This window comes from Myotis lucifugus, unplaced genomic scaffold (assembly GCF_000147115.1).
Source record: "Myotis lucifugus unplaced genomic scaffold, Myoluc2.0 scaffold_30, whole genome shotgun sequence".
NCBI lineage: Eukaryota > Metazoa > Chordata > Mammalia > Chiroptera > Vespertilionidae > Myotis > Myotis lucifugus.
Window position 1 is genome coordinate 6764152 of NW_005871078.1, and position 25175 is coordinate 6789326.

Consider the following 25175-nt stretch of genomic DNA (forward strand, 5'->3'; position numbering starts at 1 on the left):
ATGGCTGCCGGCCGCATCTTGGCTGACAGTTAATTTGCAGTAGGATACGCTGATTAGCCAATGGGAAGGGTAGTGGTCATATGCTAATTACCATGTTTCTCTTTTATTGGTGTAGATAATCTCTTGCATATCACTTTGTTCATGAAATAAACTAGAGTAACTTTTGCTTATGTGGCCAAACTGGTTTGCTCTGCTTGAGGGATTTTTAAGCCTGGTATCTTATTTTATTTTTTTAAATCCCTCCTTTTGGTCATTCAGCAGGCTAAGAGTGTCAACCAGTATAGTGTTACTCTTGCTACCACTGTTGATGTAGGCATTGGGATGGATGGTCATACAATTACTGTGTTCCCTACAGTTGCTAAGTCATCTGGACATGGCTGGTGGGATCACTGAATTCTTCAAGTTGTCTAATCCTGGTAGATAACATTGGATGTGAGTGGTTGTTGAAAGGCATTTATAACTCTTGAGAGGATGCAGTGCTCTAGGAAGGTTAATATGGTGATTATGAGAATGATAGCCAAGGATTGAAAAATTCCCTAGAGTAGAGATTCCCCAGTGCCAAAATGTAATCAATTAAATAAATCAGTGAAAGAAGTGTTGCCTATTTGATGAAAGATTGTTATCTGATCTTTAAGTAAGACCTTTTAAGTTTTGGGTAACAATTCTTGATTTATTAACATAAATTTTTTTTTTTTTTTTTTTTTTTTTTTTACCAGTTACAGCACAAGCACCTTATTGTTGGGTGGTTAGGATGTTTAAGGGTATGTGGTTATCTTATATAACTCTGGCTAAAGAGTTATAAATTCTTGCTGTAAGTGTTGAGATTTTGCAGAGGATAAGGTCTCTTCTAATGAGGCAGTCCTTTGTTGATGTCATTTCCAGTAAACTCCTTAGGTTCTAATGTGGGCAGCACACTGCCTTCCTTTGGGAGGGAATCACAGAAAGCTTTTGGGACCTGGTGGAAATAAGGCTTTCAGTACTGCATTAGTGCCTTACTGTATTGAACTGTGTCATCATTGCTCAGGACAGGATAAACATGAGGATGTCTTCTTTCAGGAGGCAGTGTTATAGGTAAGTTTCCATCTAAGATAGGCCTTTATATTGTACTAGAGGCCCAGTGCACGAAAATTCGTGCAAGAGTATGCCTTCCTTTCCCCGGCTACCAGCACCGGCTTCCCTCCGGCACCTGGGACCCGGGCTTCCCTACTCCGGCCACCAGCAGGCACCTGAGACCCGGGCTGGCTTCCCTCAGGCTGCCCGCAGGCACCCAGGACCTGGGCTGGCTTCCCTTGAGCTGCCCACAGACACCCGGGACCTGGGCTGGCTTCCCTTGAGCTGCCCGCAGACACCTGGGATGCAGGCTGGTTTCTCTCCAGCCCTGGCTCTGTCAGGAAGGACATCCGGAATGACGTCTGGAAGACTTCCGGTCTAGTTAGCATATTACCCTTTTATTATTGTAGATAAGCAATCAGGTATTTAATAAGAGGCATTTCTATGGAACAAAAAAGACAAAGAATCATAGTTGGAGCAATTATAAACTCAGTTTCTGAGTCTGGAGAGCAGCCAGTCAAGAAAATGTCCGTATTTGAGCTTGAATCTTTAGATGGTGGAATGAGGGTGGCAGTTTTAATCTGATGGATTTTCCTGGCTTGCAGTTTGAATGTCCTTGGTGATATCATTAGGTGTTCTGGTGACCTTTCTGAGTGGCCCACAGAGAAGTAGGTATGAATATTGTCTTCATGATCTGTTGTGGTCTCAGCTCTGCCATTATAGTGTGAAAGCAGCTATATACAAAACATACATGACTGGACATGGCTGTGTTCCAAGAGAACTTTATTTACAAACGCAGGCAACAGGCCAGATTTGGCTGATGGGCCATGGTTTTCCTACCCCTGGTCTAAGGTAAGGGTAACAGCTTTCATTCACACATTGCCCTGATCAGCCCATACTGCAGCCTGTCTTCCAAAGTTCTGATTCAGCTGGACAGCTACTGACACCCAGTGAAACCATCAGCTTTCAACTGAGCAGAACCATCACTGAACTAGGCCCAGACACTTAGGGAAACTTCTGTGAATTAAGGGTCTCATTGAGCCAATGGCTTTGCTTCAGGTGGTCTGAGTGGCAGATAAAGTATCGCCCAAAACTGTCACTTTTCCACAAAAAACAAAGATCCCTCTAGAGCAGCGGTTCTCAACCTGTGGGTCACGACCCCTTTGGCGGTCGAATGACCCTTTCACAGGTGTCGCCTAAGACCATCCTGCATATCAGATATTTACATTATGATTCATAACAGTAGCAACATTACAGTTATGAAGTAGCAACGAAAATAATTTTATGGTTGGGTCACAACATGAGGAACTGTATTTAAAGGGCCAGAAGGTTGAGAACCACTGCTCTAGAGCCAGGCCAAATGTGATTTAAAAAAAAATTATAGTTGACCTACATCATATTTGTCTCAGGTGTACAACACAGTGACTCGACACCTGTGTATCTTACAAAGTGACCACCGTGATAAATCTAGTAACCATCTGTCACTGTACAAAGTTATTATTATAGTATTGACTGTATTCTCTATCCCTGTACATTATATCACTGTGACTTATTTATTTTATAACTAGAAGTTTGTACCTCTCAATCCTCTTCACCGTTTTTTCCTTCTCTTGTAACTATCAGTTCTCTATATCTCTGAGTCTGTTTCTGTTTTATTTTGTTTATTCACTTTTTTTTTATAGATTCCACTTGTAAGTGAAACCATATAGTTTTTGTCCTCTGTCTGACTTATTTCACTTAGCATAATACCCTCTAGGTCCATCCATGTTGTAGCATGGCTGAGTAATATCTTCTTTATCCATTTATCTATCAATGGACACCTAGGTTGTTTTCATATCTTAGCTATTGTAAATAATGCTGCAGTGAACATAGGGGACATATATCATTTCAAAATAGTGTTACTGTTTCTTTGTATAAATACCCAGAAGTGAAATTGCTGGGTTATATAGTAGTTTTATTTTTAATTTTTTAAGGACCTTCCATACTGTTTTCCATAGTGGCTGTACCAGTTTATCAATTTGAATATACCATTTCCATATGGTCAGCAAGGCTTTTGGGTCCTTCTCTTATAACTTAAACTTATATAAGAGTCCAAGTTGATCCATGTCAAAATAAGGATATCAGACCATACAGTCAGTCACAAGGTCTCATGCTCAGGCATTCAGTTTCAACACAAGCTTATGAGCAGGTTAATAGCTGCTTTAAAAAAAAAAAGAGTATGTGGTGGCAGCTACATCAGGCAGGTAATAATGTTGTACACGTATACCTCACTATTGTGTTTCATAATTTTTACAAATCAAAGGTTTGTGGCAACCCTGGGTCAAGCAAGTCTATTGGTGCCATTTTTCCAATAGCATTTCCTCACTTGCTATTTCTGTGTCACATTTTGTTCATTCTCCCAATATTACAAAATTTATTATTATTGTTGTTATTGTTATGGTGATCTGTGATCAGTGATATTTGATGTTACTATTGTAATTGGTAATTGTTTTGGGGCCCTGCAAACCACATCCATATAAGAAGGCAAACTTAATTGATAAATGTGTGTGGTCTGACTGCTCCACCGACTGGCTAGCCCCCCATTTCTTTCCCTTTCCTCGGGCCTCCCTGTTTCTTGAGATCCAACAGTATTGACATTAGGCCAATTAATAGCCCTATAGTGGCCTCTAAGTATTGAAGTAAAAGGAAGAGTCACAGGTTTCTTTAAATAAAAAGCTAGAAATGATTAAGCTTAGTGAGAAAGGCATGTCAAAAGCCAGGATAGGTCAAAAGATAGGTTTATTGCTCCAAATAACCACGTTATAAATCCAAAGGAAAAGTTCTTGAATAAAATGTAAAGTGCTACTCCAGTAAATATATGAATGATAAGAGATGAAACAGCCTTATTGATGATATGAAGCAAGTTTTAGTGGTCTGGATAGAAGATCAAACTAGCCATCACATTCGCCTATGCCAAAGCCTAATCCAGAGCAAGGCTCTAACTCTCTTTAATTCTATGAAAGCTGAGAGGCGAGAAATCTGCAGAAGAAAAGTTTGAAGCTAGCAGAGGTTGATTCAGGAGGTTTCAGAAAAGAAACCAAATTCATAATAGAAAAATGCAAGGTAAAGCAGCAAGTGCTTATGTAGAAGCTACAGCAAGTTATCCAGAAGATCTAGCTAAGATAATTAATGAAGGTGGCTACACTAAACAACAGGTTTTCAATGTAGACAGAACAGCCTTCTATTGGAAGAAGGTGCCACCTAGAACTTTCATAGCTGCAGAGTAGAAGGCAATGCCTGGCTTCAAAACTTCAAAGGATAGGCTGACTCTCCTACTTGGGTCTAATGCAACTGGTGATTCCAAGTTGAAGCCAATGCTCATTTACCATTCCAAAAATCTTAGGGTCCTTAAGGATTATGCTCAGTTTACTCTGCCTGTGCTCTATAACTAGAACAACAAAGCCTGGATGACAGCATATCTGTTTACAGTGGGGTTTACTGAATATTTTAAGCCCTCTATTGAGACCTATTGCTCAGAAAAAAAGATTCCTTTTATTTTTTTAATATATATATTTTATTGATTTTTTTTAACTTTATTTTTTACAGAGAGGAAGGGAGAAGGATAGAGAGTTAGAAACATTGATGAGAGAGAAACATCGATCAGCTGCCTTCTGCACACCCCCCCACTGGGGATGCGCCCGCAACCAAGGTACATGCCCTTGACTGGAATCGAACCAGGGACCCTTCAGTCCACAGGTCGACGCTCTAGCCACTGAGCCAAACCAGTCAGGGCATCCTTTTAAAATATTACTGCTCATTGACAATGTATCTGGTCACCCAAAAGCTCTGATGAAGATATACATGAGATTAATATTTTAAACCCTGCTAACACAACATCCATTCTGCAGCCCATGAGTCAGTAGTAATTCTGACTCTCAAGTCTTATTATTTAAGGGATGCATTTTGTAAGGCTATAGCTGCCATGGATAGTGATGGTAGATTATAGTGATGAATCTGGGCAAATTAAATTGAAAACCTTATGGAAATGATTCACCATTCTAGATGTCATTCATAATTCATGGGAAGAAGTAAAAATATCACCATTAACAAGCATTTGGAAGAAGTTGATGGATGACTTCAGGGGGTTCAAGACTTCAGTGGAGGAAGTCACTGCAGGTGGGGTGGAAATAGCAAGAGAACTAGAATTTTAAGTGGAGCCTGAAGACGTGACTGAATTGCTGCAATCTCATTAAAAAACTTCAGCAGATGAGGAGTTACTTCTTTTATGGATGAACAAAGGAAGTGGTTTCTTGAGATGGAATTGAGTTCTGGTGAAGATTTTTCGACAACAAAGGATTCAGTATATTACATAAACTTAGTTAAAGCAGCAGCAGGGTTTGAAAGGATTGAGTCCAATTTTTTTTTGCCACTCCAATTTTAAAAGAAGTTTTCAGTGGATAAAATGCTGTCAAATGGCACTGGCCGGTGTGGCTCAGTTGGTTGGGTATTGCCCCATGCATCAAGACGTTGCTGGTTCGATTCTTGGTAAATTCTTCTTTTTTGTTGATACTCACCCAAGGAAATGTTTCCATTGATTTTTAGACAGAGTGGAAGGGAAAGGGAAAAGACAGTGAGGAGCATCGATGTAAGAGAGACACATTGATTGGTTGCCTCCTGCATGCGCCCAACCAGGACTGGGCCTTGAGTCTGCAACCGAGGTATGTGCCCTTAACTGGAATTGAACCTGGGACCCGTTAGTTTACGGGCTGATGCTCTATCCACTGAGCCAAACCGGCTAAGGCATAAAACTGTACTTGATGCTCAACAGTGTTGTAATAGCTATGTATGGTGCCAGGGGGGTACTGGAAATATTGGGGGGAACACTTTGTACTTGATGCTTTAAAGAATTTCTTAAGATATTGAATAAAATAAGGTGTAGAAAAGTGAGTGTAGAATGCTGACATTTTAGGAAACTATGATCCTCCTCTCACCCTTTAAGTGTATGTGAGTATGTGCATGTTTGTACAAGCACAGAGAAAAATATGAAAGACTGTACACTAATTCAGCATGAAAAATTAAACTAATGAAAGAGGGAAGGATAAGAGGGAAAGACAGGCTACCCAAAGAGGAAAAGAAAAAATAGATAGCACTAAAAAAATTCAAGTGAATGACCACATTTATTCATGAATGTAACATTATGTATATTGGGGTATTTGTAGGCAGAAATTAAATAAGATTTATATTTATTTGTTTAAAGTATGGTTTTCTCATATTGTTGGAATTTTAGGCCACATATGGGTATGTTGGTCACATGCGTCTTAGTGGTTGCATGCTCTGAAAACTCTGTTTTAAGCATATACAATCCTGGCACTAAGTTTGTTTTCTATATGATTTGTACTATTTGTGGAATCTTTGTGGTTATAGTTTCTCTAATGATTTCATTACCTGCATAATTTTTAAGAAAAATAGTGAAAATGAGTTTGATGGATTAACAGATAAAACTTTTCAATTAGTAGGCCCTAGTTTAATGCTTACTTAGGAATATGGGACTGAAATCTTGTGTCTTTAGGAATTAGACTGACTTAGAAAAAACACTATTTTTGGCCATTTCAAATGTATTTTAGTAAATGAGGTGTGAAAGAGAAAAAGTTAAAAATCACTTTTCTACGATGAAGAAAAACTTGTCCATTACTGAGCTATAAATATTAGTACAAAATATACACCCTCTTCAACAGTGTTGTAATAGCTATGTATGGTGCCGGGGGTACTGGAAATATTGGGAGGAACACTTTGTAAAGTATATAATTATCTAACCACTTTGCTATACACTTGAAATCAATACAAAATAATGTTAAATGTAAACTGTAATTGAAAAATAAAATTTAAAAATGTACTCTCTTTATGAAAGGACTAAGTGCTAACAAACAGCATTAAATAAATGTTAAGACTCAGTACTGGTACAGTATAATTTACTATATCACATTTGTATTTCAGATGCCTTTGGTGCTTCACGAAGAATATTTCCAGATATATCACAGACATTAAGCCTTTGCCTCCCAACATAAAAGATAGACTGATTAGAATGATGAGCCTGCAGGGACAGATAACAGATTCAAATATAAGTGAGGTAAGAGTATGTACAACTATAAAGCAAGCATATTATATTTTACTGTTTGGATATGGTTTCAGATTTCTGGAGCAATGGTATATGGTAGGATTAATAATACTTTTAAGATATAATAAAGCATCAGGGTTTTTTTCTCTCTCTAGAAAACCAGAATGTTCATGTGTAATAGTTCTAAAAAATCTCTCCTACCATTTTTCAGTTGCTTCCCTTGTCTTCATAGTACCAGCACCTTAATCTCCATGTTTTTTAAAGTTTTAAACTTTTTGATCAATTATACCATAATAAATCTGGAAAGAGTAAAACATTAAGTGCAGGGTAAATAAATAAGTGGTCAAAAAAAAAAAAAAGATCCACACTAAGAAATATATGTTACATCGTGACTCTAGTACACAAACCACACTTACCCGTGACAGTACAGCAGGCCCTCCAATAACATCATTTTGTTATAATGTTGATGAGATGCCATAAGAACTTAACTCTTGTTTATATCAATTAGCCTATAAAATTGATTTCAGTATATGTCATTTGGCTTAGAGTCACAGGATTTATCAATGACGTTAAGTGAGGACTCAATGTACTCTGTGCATTATACTTGGATATTCTCTATTTTATTATGTTATGTCTTATTTCCTTTAAAAAATGTTGACCACAGCCTACTAAATTGATTTTGTCCATTCATGGATAACAACCAGCAGTTAAAGATCACTCTTCTAAACTCTTCACATTTCTTTTCTGGATACCTCACTCCTACTAATTTATACTTACTCCCCTCCCTACAACTAAGCTAAAATTGGCTGTTCTTTAAGGTAATAAATATAGTAAGGGTCTCCAACCTGAATTAAAATTCTAGCTTTGCCACTCTTTCTGACATTGAGCCTCAGGTGTGTGTGTGTGTGTAGGGGTGGTGGGCGGGGGGGGGGGGGGGGGGGTGTTTTTAAGAGAACTTTACTTTGCCCAGCCCGCATGGCTCAGTGGTTGAGCATCAGCCTATGAACCAGGTTGTGGGCTTGATCCCTGGTATGGGGCATGCAGGAGGCAGCCAATCAATGATTCTCTCTCATCATTGATGTTTCTATCTCTCTCTCCCTCTCTCAAATCAATAAAAATATATTTTAAACAAAAAAGAGAACTTTATTATTTTAATTAGAGAAGAAAAGAGAAAGAGGAGAAGAAAGAAGGCAGATAAGAATCAAAACAGGGAAGATACTGGAAAAAAAAAAAAAAGTTCCCCTCTCCTACCTTCCATCCCCAAGACAACAGTTTTCCGAAGTCCCTTATGTGTGTGTGTGTTTGGGGGGGGGGGGGGGGGCAGTAAGTGAGAGTCTCTGGGGTTGTAACCATCATCACTGTCTACAGAGACTAGAACTACAGTAGTCCCCCCTATCTGTGGGGGATACATTCCAAGATTCGCAGTGGATGCCTGAAACTGTGGATAGTACTGAACCTTATATATACCATGTTTTGTCATATACTAATATGTATACACCTTTTCACATAAAGGGAGCACTTTATGGTTTCTCTTTGGCATATCTGATTGGCCAGCATCACTACTCTTGGGCTTTGGGGCCATTATTAAGTAAAATAAGGGTTACTTGAACATAAGCACTGCAACACCATGGCAGTCATTTTGATCACTGCGGTGGCTACCAAGTAACTAACGGGCAGGTAGTGTATACAGTGTGGATATGCTCGACAAGGATGATTCACATCCCAGGCAGGATGGAGTAGGACAGTGCAAGGTTTCATCATGCTACTCAGGACAGCGCACAACTTAAAACTTATGAATTCTTTATTTCTGGAATTTTCCATTTAATATTTTTGGACCATGGTAGACCACGGGTACCTGCAACTATGGCAAGTGAAACTTCAGATAATGGAGCACTTCTGTACAAATTGATGTCTTTACCACACATTCTGCCCCAAGCCTGTGATCAAAAGGAAGCAAACTGTGATTTAGCACTCCAGCATACAACTGGGACTTCACATTGTAACTGTGCTTCAGTGTGTCTTAGTGTTTCTTCTGCATCAACCTGGTGTACTTTTAATGCTTTATTTTCTTTGTGTTAGCTTGCATTTGAACAAAGACATTTTCGTGTTGTGGTCTACTTCTCTATGGAGGTAGAATAACATCCAAGTTCTTAACGTTGATGCTTCTGTGGGATATATAACTTATGTGTGGCTCTCAGATGAAACATTATAACACTGCAGAAAACTGGTGAGATTCCTCTCTTCCCCACCATCCCCATTTTGTTCTATTTCTTTCATCTATATTTCACTGACTTACATTTTTTATGGCAATCTTTAATATTCATTTAAACTTAATTTCACCTGAATAGAAATGGGCTAAGGGGATGAATGAGAGAGAAAAAACAAAAGTATGATTTTCCTTGGTGCGCTCCACTATTCCCCATCCTGGCAAGAGTCCTGCTCATGAAACTAGATCTAACTTTTGTTGCAAAGTTGCACACATCTTTGGATAGCTCTTTTTGAAATAGTTTCTGAATCTTTTATAGTCCCTGGAGGGAGAAGGTCTTTGTTAACATGGCACTGTGAAAGAAAAACAGCAAAATGGGGTTGATACTGTCAAGAGAGCAATCTAAAATGGAGCCAGAGGCTTCCGGGAAACTGAACTCACACAACCCCTCCATATGAAGTGGAATTTTTGAAGTGGGCTAAACCACAAATGGCTACATCCTGCTACAGTTTCTGGAACTGGCTCTGTATCACTGAACTCCCTATTAAGAAATAAAATTTTCATTTAAGGAAAGACATCAGTAATCAATTATGCATAGCACAGTATAAGTTCGCTTGCCAATACCAGTCACAGCTCTTTCAAAACAACTTGTGTAATCCCTTTGAAGTCCCCCTTTTTCAGTGTTTATAAACTCTCTTTCTTTCCCCCTTGGAACACAATTGGGTTTCTACCCAAATCTGTGTGTCCAGAATTGCAATTTCTAAAGACTCCAAGTAAAGCTTCTGTTTGCTTTGCAGTTCTTGGTCAAAATTATTTGACATTACATGGTGTCAAAAAGTGGGATTCAGAGTGACTTACCTCTCCTTTCAGTGCCTTCGTGGATTTGAGTAAGGTACCAAAAAGAGTCCACTGCACTCTGTTGTCTTCCCAGTGGTCCCGGATCATTGTGGCAAGTCCTCCTGTGCCGGGAGCCGGTCCATCCTTGCTGCTTGACACAGTCGCTGCAGGAAAGAAACATCTGCACAGCATATGTTTCAATGGACCTGGCGTATATAGCATACTGTTCTTAATATGTTTGCTCCCCTTAGCACTATGTGTTTTAACCAAGGTCACCTCTCCGAGAAAGGTTTCCCCAGGTGGGGATTTTTCCCTGAGGTTAGGGAGGGGATACAACCCCTTAATTAAGTGCCAGGCGGGTAGTTAAGCTACATAATCTTTACTCCCTGGAATGGAAATAAGAAACGCCCTAACCTTTGTAATAGAAATTGACAGGATTAAAATCGGCTGGTATAAATACGGATGTAACAAGACAATAAACATCAGATCCACATCAGATCCTCATCAGATCCTGATCAGTTCCTAACCAGAACTCCGACCAGAACTTTGGCTGGAGATCCTGGCTAGAGGTCCTGACTAGGCTGCTGATCAACTGAAGGCTGTCTTCGTGTCATTCATTCTTCGCCGACTCCGTCCACACCTTTGGGGATCCCTGGACCCGTTGGGGTTGGACCCTAACATTCCTGGATCAGAATCTCCTACCTTGGTTGAGGTTCAGGCTCTGTTTGGGCCTCCTCTCTTACAGGCTTTTTTACCCCTTCCCTATGGGACGTAAAGTGCCTATCTAATGAGTACTTATTTTTTGAAAATATGCCAGCTTATCCACATGCTAGTAGGAGAAGGACATGCTAGAGAATGGATAAACAAGGTGAATGAAAAGACCCTATGAACGACTTCTCCCATCTGGGATAAGAGGCCATGCATGAAGTCTCAAAGCTGGCTAAACCATTTCATGAAAAGATACCTATGCTTTTCCTCAAGTTGCTGATTGAAAGAAAAATTTTAAGTATGTTAAAAAACACGATGAAATTGTTTTTTATTACTATGACTAGAGGCCTGGTGCATGAAATTTGTGCACGGGGAAGGCTGTGGGTCTCTCAGCCCAGCTTGCACCCTCTCCAGTCTGGGACCCTGGTGGGATCAGGCCTAAACGGGCAGTTGGACATCCCTCTCACAGTTCAGGACTACTGGCTCCCAACCGCTTGCCTGCCTGCCTGCCTGATTGCCCCTACCTCCTTCTGCCTGCCAGCCCGATCACCCCCTAACCACTCCCCTGCCAGCCTGATTGACACCTAACTGCTCCCCTGCCGGCCCGATTGCCCCTAACTGCCCTCTCCTGCTGGCCTGGTCAACCCTAACTGCCCTCCTCTGCCAGCCTGGTCGCCCCTAACTGCCCTCCCCTGCCGGCCTGGTCGCCCCCAACTGCCCTCCCCTGCTGGCCATCTTGTGTGTTGGAGTGATGGTCAATTTGCATATTACCTCTTTATTAGATAGGACAGATTTGAAAAAGATTTATGCAATACTCCAGTATAGATGAAGCCAATAAAGATACCTCAGTGCTTTTTTATTCATCTTTTGTTTGTTTTTTAATTTTTATTTTGGAGAGGGAGAGAGAGATAGAAACATCAATGATGAGAGAGAATCATTAGTCTGCTGCCTCCTGCACACCCCACATGGGATCGAGCCCACAACCTGGGCATGTGCCCTGACCAGCAGTTGAACCCGTGACCTCCTGGTTCATAGGTTGATGTTCAACCACTGAGCCATGCCGGCCAGGCAAAAGTGGTTTTTAATTCTTGCAAAAAGCCTAGTTATTGGAAAAAAGGTTGTTTAGAGCTCAAAAGGCCTATAGTCTAAAGAATTTGTGAATCCCCCTCAGGGATTCAATCAAACTTTTCTTTGCAGTAGTGCTGCTCTAATGATCAAAAAAGGGTTTTCCCCATGCTCTTAACTGATTCCTTAGGAAAAATTGATCTATTGGGAATGAAGAAACTAGGGCCCTGGTGGATATGGGAGCCACCTTATCAGTTTTTAACCCTACCAGCCTCCCTTTCTCTTTCCTGGAGTACCGAAACCATACAAATGGTGGAAGTTTCCAGTCGATCTATGACTGTCTCCCAATTCCTTCCAATTCCTTTTCAACTTGGACCTTTTCAGACTCATCGGTTTCTTTTAGTTTATTCTGTCCCTATTCATCTCCTAGGACAAGATTTTCTTGAAGCTCATAAAGCCCTTTATTTTAAAAAAAAAATATATTTTATTGATTTTTTACAGAGAGTAAGGGAGAGAGATAGAGAGAAACATCATCGATCAGCCGCCTCCTGCACATCTCCCATTGGGGATGTGCCCGCAACCCAGGTACATGCCCTTAGCCGGAATCGAACCTGGGACCTTTCAGTCCGCAGGCCGACGCTCTATCCACTGAGCCAAACCGGTTTCAGCCATATTTTCTTCTTTTAAAAGGGGGAAATATCCTTACATCTTAAGCTTCTAACTAATGACTTTCAAGAGGACTTGTCTATGGACTCATCCATAACTATGCCAGTTTTTTGAGTCACCTTAATTGACCCAAACCCTCTTTTAGATTTCATTCCAAATGAACTTTGATCAAAAAATGCCACCGACATCAGTTGCATTGGTCAATTTCAAAATGGACTAACAGAATAATAGAAACTCAAAATGGCACCCTGCCCGGGTCACTCAGTTGATTAGGGCATTGTCCCAATATGCCAAGGTTGTGGGTTTGATCTCCAGTCAGGACATATACAAGAATCAAACTAGCCCTAGCTAGTTTGGCTCAGTGGATACAGTGTCCGCCTGCAGACTAAAGGGTCCCAGGTTTGATTTCAGTCAAGGGCACATGCCCAGGTTGTGGGCTCAATCCCCAGTGGGGGGCATGTAGGAGGAAGCTGATCAATGATTCTCATCATTGATATTTCTAACTCTCTCTCCCCCGTCCTCTCTGAAATCAATAAGAATATATTTAAAAAAAAAAAAAGTATCACTTTTTTTTAAAAAAAAGTATCAACCAATGAATAAGTGGAACAATAAATTGATATTTCTCTCTAAAAAAATCAATAAAATTTAAAAACCTCAAAATGGCAAAACTTATAGAGACTTTTAATATTCCTTGGCATAAGGCTCTTCCCTTGATATTGCTCAACCTAAGATCTACTCCCTTCAGCAAACATAGGCTGTCTCCTTTTGAAATTATTATTGGTAACCCACAAAATTAGGTCAATGAATTTATGCACCAGCATTGCCAAAAGGAGACCTGCTCTACTGTAGGAACTTATAGGGGCTTTTAAGAATAACAACTCATAGAGCAAAATTTCCATAGTATGCTCCCAGGAGATCTACAACATCATTATCTCCAACTCAGAGATTATGTCTATTAGAAATGCCATCTCCAAAAATATGCCCTCACACCCAGTGGAAAGGAGCATATGAGGTTAGTAATACTGAACTTAAGGGTATTGACTCATGGATTCATGTTTCTCATTTAAAAAGGACATCCACACCTGAGTGGGCCTCTCAGCTTATTGGAGATCTTAAACTGAAAATTCTTAAATAATCCAAAACCACAACTGGAATTTTCCTTCTGGATTGAAACAGATATAAACAGCTCTCCCAAGACCCTGGACCAGGCCTTGAAAGCTTACAAAATCTAACTGGACATATGGATCATTTAACCTTCCTGTAGCCAAATCTATCTGTAAGGTCTTCCCTACCTACAAGGGAATACCCATAAATACAATCTGCACTTATAACTTGTCTAACTATTTTGAAAATATAAATGGTTCAGGCAGAATACTGCCTTTGTCCCTTTTAAAATGTATAACTTGTCTTTTGCATGATTCAGATGACCATGAGTTCATACCTTGATGAGGCTTAAGTAACTACAATGTTACTTCTTACAATGTCTCTAATATGGGGAAATTCAGGAAATAACACCACTCAATCCTGAAAATCATATATCTTCTCACTCTTGGGGACAAGATAAAAAAATCTGGTATTTGGTGGAAAATAACTAGGAACAACCAAATCCATGATAATCTTTCAATTCTGACACAAATATGTAGAAACTTCAGTTGCTCTTTTAATTTTATGTATGATGACTTTAATGTCTTCTGCATTAATGACTATTAGATTATCTAACATACAAAGGATATGCAGTCCCTGTCTCAAAAATAGAACTTAATTCTCCCCTCAGAGTCTGGGTTGAAGGGCCTAATTATATGCTCTTGCTTGAGGGCACTGGATGTTTCTTATGTGGGACCCAATATATGTCACCTTGCCAACCCAATGGTGAAGTGGATATGATATTGTTATGTTAGTACCTGATGCTGTCACCAGGAAGATGCTGTCTTCATTTTTCTGCCATTATCCCCAATCTAGGTTCTTTTGTCTATAAACTTTGACCAAAACAAACCAAATGAAACTGGGATTTGGTGTCCTCTCTCCCCCTGAAACCCCATAATAGATAAGTGAGGCTTTGGGCATTCCTGTGCTAAAGCTTTCTTTCCTTAGTTTGGAGTAACTGAGAAGCCTATCAGAAATTTTTATATTTTTGTAGCACACTACTGTAATTGCCCTTGAAAAACAACAAGAAATGATTGACAGTCTGGCAGAGGTAGTACTACAAAACCAGGCCCCTAGATGTCTTAGCCGCCCCACAAGGTGGTACTTGTGGGCTATTGGGAGAATGTTGTTTCTATGTCAGCAACAGCTTGAGGTTCTGAAAAAATATGTAAAATCCTCAAATAGGCAGAACATTACCCTATAAACGGATTGGACAGACTTTTTTATCTAGCTGTCCTGCAGGAAGAGGAGCCTGGATTTGTTCTATATTCCAGGCCTTGACCATATTGGTTTTTGTGATTAGACTCTTCACTACCTTAATTAGGTGTCTTATTAGGTGCCTTGAACAATGACTAACAGCCACTACCAGAATAATAGTAGCCCAATGCCCAGAGATGTTACAACAAATAAATCCTGACTAAGACCACTCTACAAAGAACTTTTAATCTGAAGAATATGTGACTTAGTTCAGTTTCCAGTAAGCCTCCTTGTTGCTCACATGTGGCCATAAACTCTCCTATTGTACACTCAGGAAACTACTTTTTATACTACATGGGACATGACATACCAGGAATGAGCCTTCCTGGTGGATGGGATCCATGTTGCTTTTTCAATGATGGACCAGGGATGCTTCCTAATGATTGATCATTGATGTTTTATAAGGAAAAATCTCGATCTAAAAGGGGGAACTGTGAAAGAAAAACAGCAAAATGGAGTTGATATTGTCAAGAGAGCCATCTAAAGGCCTCCAGGAAGCTGAGCTAACACCCCCTGCCCCCCCCTCCCCCATGAAAAGGAACTTTTGAACTGAGCTAAACCACAAATGGAACTGGTTCTGCATCACTGAACTCTCCATTAAGAAAAAATTTTTTCACCTAGCAATAGAAAAGGCAACAATCGTGTAGATGGCACAGTGTAAGTCTGCTTAACAGCACCAATCACAGCCTTTTCTTTTTAAAAAAAAATATATATATATATATTTTATTGATTTTTTTACAGAGAAGGGAGAGGGATAGAGAGTTAGAAACATCGATCAGCTGCCTCCTGCACACCTCCTACTGGGGATGTGCCCCGCAACCAAGGTACATGCCCTTGACCGGAATCGAACCTGGGACCCTTCAGTCCGCAGGCCGACGCTCTATCTACTGAGCCAAACCAGTTAGGGCGATCACAGCCTTTTAAAACAACTGTGTCACCCCTTTGGCAGCGCCACTCTTTCTGTCTTCATAAACTAACTTTCTTCCCCTCAGAACACAGTTGGGTTTCTACCCAAATTTGTAGTACCAGAATTGCAATTCCTAAGGACGCCAAATAAAACTTTCTTGCTTTGCAGTTCTTGGTCAAATCACTAAAGTTAGAAACCAAGAAGAAAAAGATTGATGTATTTGATTACATCCAAATATGATCTTTATGACAAAAAGAAAAAAAAAGCAAAGTCACATAACTAGGAAAAATATTTGCAATATGTATGAAATTCTATGATTTTTTAAATCTTAATATAAAGAATCCCCACAAACTGACAAGAAAAATCAAAACAAATACTAAAATAGAAGAACCATAAAATACTCAAAGGAAAAAAATATAAATCACCAATAACAAATAAAAGGATATTTAACCTCATTAGAAATAAAAGTCACAGTTTGTCTTTCAGTTTGGCAGAAACTTAAAAGAATAGTAATACCCAGTGTTGGCAATAGTGTGGGCAACTGTCACTTTTATCTTCTGCTGATGACAGTGGAAATGATAAATGCTTTTTAGGAGGACAGTTTAGCACCATCAAAAGTCCTAAAATTTTGCTTACCATTGACACAACAATTTTATTTCTGGTATGTCTTTAATCTGAGATATAATTGATATATAATGTCGTGTAAACTTAAAGTGTGAAACACGTGCTGATTTGATACACTTATTTATTGCAAAATGAGGTCTACAATAGGGCTAGTTAGCATCTCCATCACCTCACATAATTAACATTTGCCTCTGGTATTAATCTCAAGGAAATAATAATCAGGAAAGCATACAAGTATGCTCATCATAACCTAAAAAGTCAACAGTTATATACAGCATATATAAACAACGTAATTTTATTTAGGCTAAATCAGCCTAAATGTTCAACTTAGCGTTTTGCCATATAAAATGCATTTAATGAGTTATGGAATAGTACGCAACCACAATTATTTTTGTAAAAAGTGCTCATAAGTATATATGATCTGATCTCATTTTTCCTCAAAGGCTTTTTTTTTTTACTCAAGAAACATCAAAACTAATCTTAAGTTTTTCTTTGGGTATTGGTACTATGGGTAACTCTAGTTGTAGTGGTTAGAAGCATAGCCTTTGGAATTAGGAAGAACTGGTTTCCAGACCTAGCTATGCTCCTTTTTTGGTTGTGTAGTTTGTGCTGCTCTTTAAGCTCTGGATGCCTGAATTCCCTCATTAATAAAAGAACAACGACCAGTCTCTCAAGGGTGTGTGTATATGTACGTGTGAGAGAGAGAGAACAAGAGACAGAATATTAAGTGACAATGTATACAGCACACTTAGTACCCTTCCTGGTAAGTGTCCAATAAATAGAAATACTTATTCTTATAATTTGTATAATTTTTCTAAATTGTCTGAATGTTTCACAATAATAAAACATTACTTTTATATTCAGAAAAGTAAAGCCATTTCTATTTTAGAATAAAGAAAAGAAAAATATTTCCGGAGAGAGAGCTCAGAATGCTTTGAAATGGATCTGCTATTTGTTGCCCTCAAGTGAATATTCATTAATACTGGGTTTGTTTGTACTAGGTCCCAAAAATAAGAATGAAGGAGGTAAATGTTCCAGATAAGCAGTATTAGTACTCTATAAGCATTTGGTATGTGAGAGACGCATAGCTAGAATGTCTAATAACAGGCAGGAACTACTGGAAGAGAAGAAGCATCTCCACCATGCAGATTCTGCTTCTCAGGTCTAGTGGGACTTTGTACCCACCCCTGTATTCTCAGCAGTACTTTTTGTTCCTATGAAGACATTAGAAGCACTAGAAGGTGTGCCTCCAGTGGGAAATAGGCTTGTTTTTTTTCTTGCTTTATGTATTTATCTCCACACAGATATGTTCTATATTCCTTGCTGTATTTTCCATCCTCCAGTTGTCTGTTATGACCCCCAAAACACTGAATATGGAATAGACATTTATATTTATAGGAAAAATTTGTTTTTCAAAATCATGTATTTGTTCCAGATTTTACATCCTGAAGTCCAGACTCTAGATCTACAGAGCTGTGATATTTCAGATACTGCTCTGCTGCACCTGGGTAACTGCAGAAAGCTGAAGAAATTAAATTTAAATTCCTCAAAAGAAAACAGAGTTTCTATAACTACAAAAGGTATGTTTATTAACATTGAATGAATTGGTAGATTACTATTCACCATCTGGTATAATTTAGGAACAAAAAGGGGAAATATGTCAAAAGAAAGTATGAAGATGTCAAAGAAATAGGAACTATGTTTATGAACAAAAAATATTCAAACTAAGATAAAGAATCCAAATTAGAATTCTTGTTTATAAGCAGTGCTGAAAGATAAGAAACACACTGGGCAAGTCACTATTTTAGACATTTTAAAATAAACATGGGTGGATACCTCTATATTTTAAATATTTTGCCTGATACAGTGGAAGAAGAAATGACTAGTTCATACTTTGTTAAGGCTTTTTGGATGCAATATTACAACAGAAAGCTAAATTATCAGATTAAACTTACCAGGCAACTCTCCTATCAGTGTGTGCAATGCATAGTTTTTAAATATAACCAGACAATTGCATTTTTCAGTGTCATTATTACGTGAATTAGTGGATTTTGTTTTTGTTTTTAAAGATATTGACTTCAGAGATGAATTAGTGGATTTTTATAATTTTTTTTTCAAAATAGGATTTTTTACCTTTTTCTTTCCTATAAGAAAGAGGGACTTATTTGGCTGTTTCTGGAAAATTTTGTGGGTTGTTGACTATAGTTTTCAATCATCTCAGTTAGCAAGTTAGGATTATCACAATATTGCAAAGAAGCATAAGTTTTAAATGTTTGTACAAATAATGACTCATTAAAAATAACTTTCATTCTGTACAATGATGAATAAAAGAAAAGTTCTTTCTTAAGATATGAAAACAATAAAGATGACCTACATACACATTTACCATCTTCTATTTTGTGTATTTTGCCCATAAAGGTATCTTTTCACAGTGGACTGAAGGGCCCAGAATCCTGAAGTACTCTTTTATTTATGTGGCACATTATCACGTACCAGTCTCCAGTGTGCATTTGCATCAGTTTATTAGTAAGATTGGTCCAGGCTAACAGAGAAGGAGCGTGGTGGTAGAAAAGGGCAGAGTCAAAGAGGGGAGAGGGAATACATAGATAGGTATGATTCCTAAGGATAAGCATGGAAACATTACTCAAGACATTTGGGCAATTTAACTTTGATTTTTCTTTAGAGGCCACAAGAAAATTGACTTTATTACTTTAAAACTTTTGTTTTAACAAAAAGGAGAATCATGTACTATTTAATTACTTAATATGGTTCTGAATGACTTGGCTGTTTCCTAAAAGCAAATCTGCTCTCTAGTCATAAACAATAAAAGCTGACCATTAATGGCAGATATTCTGAAAAATATACTACAGGCTGTGTAGAGAATTCCCGAAACAGTCCAAAGACTTTTAAATAATGGCATCGTCACTGATAGATAAGTATATCCTCACAGATGAACTATTTTGAAAGGGCTGTCATATAAGTAGATATATCAGTACTAGTGTTCAGTTAAATGAAAATTAGTCATATTTCTCATCTATATACATTTATAGCTCATTGATACATAATTGTGTTTCCCCCCAGGAATAAAAGCTGTGGCTTCATCTTGTGCATACCTGCACGAAGCTTCTTTGAAAAGATGCTGCAGTCTCACTGATGAAGGAGTCCTTGCTCTTGCGCGCAATTGCCGGCTGCTAAAGGTCATTGATTTAGGTGGCTGCTTAGGTATTACAGACGTGTCCTTACACGCATTAGGAGAAAACTGCTTTTTTCTGCAGTCTGTTGATTTTTCAGCTACTCAGGTAAATGAAATATAGACTTGAAATATAGAGGTTGTATGGGGTTTTCCAATGTCTTTTCAGTGACTCATTAGAAGAACGTAATTATTTTTATTGAAATTGTTGACTATTTCATGCTTTGGTGGTTAAATAATTGCAGTATAATTTGGCACATTCTGCTCAGTTATTTTAAGTAAGGGTGGGAGGTATGTGTAGCTAAAACACATATTTGCTGAGTGGGAGGCAATAAAGTTATATCTAAATGATTAACAATTTTTAGAAAAGTTTAGGTCTGTCCCATTTATGTGCTGTGTTGCTTTTTCCCTTTGCTTAGGTATCTGACAATGGTGTGGTTGCGCTTGTTAGTGGACCTTGTGCCAAGAAATTAGAGGTAATGTAAAAATATCTATAAAGATGATGCTAATAAAAGTTTTATATTACCCTCAGAAATTATTTTTTAAACCTAGCAGACAACCATTTTCAATTATGTATTTCCATGAATTTTTGGGGTCTCTAACTCTTTCTTCCCAGAGTAAAGAAAAATTGGTAAAGTAGTAGATAAAGTGTATTTTAAAATAAAAACCTATTGCCTTGGCCAGTGTGGTTCAGTTGGTTAGGGGTTGTCCCATACACCAAAAGGTTGCTGGTTCAATTCCCAGTCAGGGAACATGCCCAGGTTGTGAGTTGAATCTCTAGTAAGGGACATGCAGGAGGCAGCCGCCAATGCACATTATACTCTCACATTGATGTTTCTCTCTATCTCCCTCTCTCTCCCTCCCTGTCTCTCTAAAAAAAGTCAATAAAAAAAACCAAGCAAACACCCATTTTACTTCTGATGAAACTTCTTACTTTCCAGAAGTTTTAGCTTCTAACATATTTAAGGATAGTCTTATTTTGGATGAAGACTGAAAATTTATCAATATAAACTTAGTCTTTAGAATTTTCATGTCCGACTGACATTTCCACCCAAGACTACTTATTCTCTTGCCATCATATTTTTCTGGATCTTTGAAGGGATCCATAAAGGCCACCACTATGGCATAAAATTGTGTTTAGCTGAAGATTTTTGAGAACCGACCAATGCAAAAAAAGAAAAAAGAAAAGCTTTGAACTACCACCCTCATTCCTACTGCCTGAAAGCAGAGCTTCTAAAAGGATTCACTTGCCAACAAACCCCCTCCAAGAAAGACTTCCCATACTGCATAGGCCACTCCTATCACGGAGAAGTCAGATGAGAAATTGCATAAACAAAAATGGTCACAAGACTATCATACCTCTTGTTTTTCTCGAAGGGTCCTTTCTTTCTCCCCCCAACCCTGCCCTTCCCTTATTAAGATGGTATATAAACTCTAAATTCTAGCCTTTTTTTTTTTTGAGGCATAGCCATGAGCATGCATGTGAATAAACTTTGTCTTTTTTTCTCTCTTGCTAATCTGTGTTTTGTCAGTTTAATTTTCAGGCCTCCAAAAACAGAATGTCAGAGGAACAAAGAAAAGCTTTCCCCTTCCCAGTAACCACATTGTACAGCCATTTAAAAAGATCTTGGATTAATGTTCAGTCTTTGGATTCAATGACCTGTTTCTAAATATATTTAGAAGCCTTTTGTCCTAGGATTTGGGGTTCTTCTTTCCAAGTTTATAGTGTTTTTAAATTTTTATTTTTTATGTTAAAATATATTTTTATTGATTTCAGAGAGGAGAGGGAGAGAGAGATAGAAACATCAATGATGAGAGAGAATCATCAGTTGTTTGCCTCTTGCTTGCTCCCTACTGGGGATAGAGCCTGCAACCAAGGCATGTGCCCTGTCCAGGAATTGAATCGTGACCTCCTGGTTCATAGGTCAATGCTCAACCACTGAGCCACACTGGCTGGGTGCCTTCAGTTCTTTAAAAAAATTACATGTAACATCTAAATTTCCTCCCTCATTTCTTTCCGCTTTCTTCCTTCAGAGGTAACCAGTATTCTGAAGATTCCTATGTATCTTTCCTTGTGTATTTGGGTACTTTATCTTTCTCTCTGTGTAATATTGTTTTAAAATTTTACATGGTAGTTTCCTAATGTATGTGCTCTTTTAACAGTTTGCTTTTCTATTCAAATTTATTTTTTATAGTTTTCAAGTTTTATTGAGGTATAATTTACACACAATAAAATTCACCCATTTTAAGTATACAGTGTGATGAATTTTGGTAATTGTTATACATCCCTGTAACCACCACCATAATTAAGACTAGAACATTTTTGCCCCAGTTGGTTTGGCCCAGTGGATAGAGTGTCAGCCTGTGGACTGAAGGGTCCCAGGTTTGATTCTGGTCAAGGGCATGCTCAGCTTGCAGGCTCAATCTGCAGGAGGGGACTTGCAGGAGGCAGCTAATGAATGATTCTCTCTCATCATTGATGTTTCTATCTCTCCCTCTCCCTTCCTCTCTGAAAGCAAAAAAAATATTTAAAAAAAGATTAGAACATTTGTGTCATCCCAAAAAGTTTTCTCCTGTATCTTTGTAGTCAGCCCCCTGCCATAGCCCCAAGCAACCACTGATTTACTTTGTCATTATAGTTTTACCTTTTCTAGGATTTTATATAAATGTAATCATGAAATATATAGTCTTTTGGGTTTTTTACTCTCTTCTTTTACTTCTTTCACTTAGCATAATGATTTTGAGATTCACAATGTTGTTGAATGCATTACTATTTCATTCCTTTTCTTTTTTTGCTAAGTAGTATTCTGTGTCTGGATATGACACAATTAGTTTTTACATTGACCATTTGGTGGACATTTGGGTTGTTTCATTTTGCACTATTATAAATACTGCTGTAGACATTGGCATATAAGTCTTTATGTAGACATATGTTTTTCTTTTTCTTGGGTAAACACAGGGGAATGGAACTATTGAGTCATATAGTACATACATGTTTAACTTTATAAGATACTACCATACTGTTTTCCAAAGAGTCTGAGCTAATATTATGTTTGAGATGTACGTCTATTAATACAAGTAGATATTTTTATCTTATTCTATTATATTAATGAACCACCATTTACCCAGTCACCACTTCTTTACCGTTATAAATAATACTGCAATGGGCATATTTATAAATTGTTTCCTTGTACACATGTACAAGGGTTTCTCTCTATAAAATGGACATCAGCAGCTGGAATTGCTGGGTTCTAGGGTATACTCATCTTTGGCTTTGATAGATATTGCCAAATAGCTTTATAAAATGGTTGGGCATTTAACTTATAAAGCTGCTATGCCTTACAAATTATTGCAGACTTACATTAGTTCTTTCTAAGACTTTTTCTTACAAGTGGACATTTAGTTCTTTTTGTATCAGAGTATATCCCAAGTTTTTTCATACTGTTATTATAAACCTGTTTTTTTCTTTTGATTACCCTTCATTTTTAAATAGGAGATTCATATGGGACATTGTGTGAATCTGACTGATGAGTCTGTAGAAGCTGTCCTTACTCGCTGTCCTCAGATACATATATTACTGTTCCATGGATGCCCCCTGATAACAGGTTAGTATGATAGACTGCTTGGGCTCAAATCCTGCTTTTATCTTTTAATAATTGTGTGACCTGGAGTAAATTATTTTACCCATTCTGTTATTCCATGTCCTCATCTGTAACATGGGTATAATGACAGTGCCTACCTCAAAATCTTGGTCACGATGATTATCTGACAACCCTTTACATGGTGCCTAATATAAGGGCTCAGTAAATGTTAGTCGTGGTGATGTTGGTGGTGATAAGTGTTAATAAATGTTAACTATGCTGAGGATGAGAATGGTGGTAGTGGCCATGATACTAAACAATGCTTTAGACAATAAAAGAATTTATAATACCACATCTGTCAAATAAGCTAAATGACCTGTTATCTATACTCTCATCAGGCTTCAGTGAAGTATCACATTTGTAAGAGGAACAAAGTAGTCACAACCCATTTGGCCTGTATAAGAGCCATGATACCACATGCTCCCGAAAACACAGCACCTCAACCTCTTTTGTCTTACCCCAGACCCATGCCACCCTTCCCTCTGGCCATCACCATCCTGTTGTCTGTGTCTATGCAGTATACATATATGTTCTTTGGCTAATCCCTTCACCTTCTTTCATTCAGTCCTGCCCCCTCTGACAGCTGTCAGTCTGTTTCATGTATCCATGCCCCTGTTTCCATTTTGTTCATCAGTTTATTTTGTTCATTATATTCTACATAAGAGTGAGATCACGAGATACTTGTCTTTCTCTGATTTATTTCACTTAGTAAAATACTCTCCAGGTCCCTCCATACTGTCTCAAAAGGTAAGAGAGCCTTCTTTTTTACAGCTGCATAGTACTCCATTGTGTAAATGTACCACAGCTTTTTATTCACTCATCTACTGATGGGCACCTGGGTTGTTTCCAGATCTTGGCTATTGTAAATAATGCTGCTATGAACATCAAGGTACATACATTCTTTCAAATTGGTGTTTTGGGATTCTTAGGGTATATTCCCAGAAATGGGATTGCTAAGTCAAAAGGCAGTTCTATTTTTAATTTTTTGAGGAAACTCCATACTGTTTTTCACAGTGGCTGCACTAGGGTTCCCTTTTCTCCACATCCTTACCAGCACTATTGTTTGTTGAGTTATAGATGGTAGCCATTTTGGCAGGTGTGATATCTCATTATGGCTTTAATTTGCTTCTCTCTGATGATTGTGACATTGAGCATTTTTTCATATGTCTATTGGCCATCTGTAAGTCCTCTTTAGAGGTGTTTATTCAGGTCCTCTGCCCATTTTTTAATTTGGTTGTTTGTCTTCATGGTGTTGAGTGTATAAGTTCTTTATATATTTTGGAAATTAACCCCTTATTAGATGTATTATTGGCAAATACATTCTCCCATACAGTGGGTTCCCTTTTCATTTTGTTGATGGTTTCTTTTGCTGTGCAAAAGCTTTTTAGTTTGATGTAATCTCATTTGTTTACCTTTCCTTTGTTTTCTTTGCCCTAGGAGACATATTGGCAAAAATATTGCTATAAGAGATGTGTGAGTTTTTACTGCCTATGTTTTCTGCTAGGATTTTTATGGTTTCTTTTTTTTTTTTTAAATTAAATCTTTATTGTTCAGATTATTACAGTTGTTCCTCTTTTTTCCCCCCATAGCTCCCCTCCACCCAGTTCCCACCCCACCCTCCTCCCTTGGCCCCCCCCACTGACCTCATTCATAGGTGCACGATTTTTGTCCAGTCTCTTCCTGCACCCCCCACACACCTTTCCCCCCAAGAATAGTCAGTCCACTCCCTTTCTGTGCCCCTGCTTCTATTATATTCACCAGTTTATTCTGTTCATCAGATTATTTAT

The 25175-nt window shown here is 38.2% G+C and overlaps 1 protein-coding gene across 1 annotated transcript in view; it reads left to right on the top strand.

The window, feature by feature from the left end:
- AMN1 (antagonist of mitotic exit network 1 homolog) overlaps positions 1–25175 on the top strand; it is a 33720-nt gene that overhangs the window by 2740 nt on the left and 5805 nt on the right. Inside the window, exons 2-6 of the mRNA XM_006086754.3 lie at positions 7024–7156; positions 17993–18137; positions 19639–19856; positions 20167–20223; positions 23241–23352. Of these exons, the coding sequence (XP_006086816.1) occupies positions 7024–7156; positions 17993–18137; positions 19639–19856; positions 20167–20223; positions 23241–23352 (665 nt within the window). The remainder of the gene's footprint in view (positions 1–7023; positions 7157–17992; positions 18138–19638; positions 19857–20166; positions 20224–23240; positions 23353–25175) is intronic.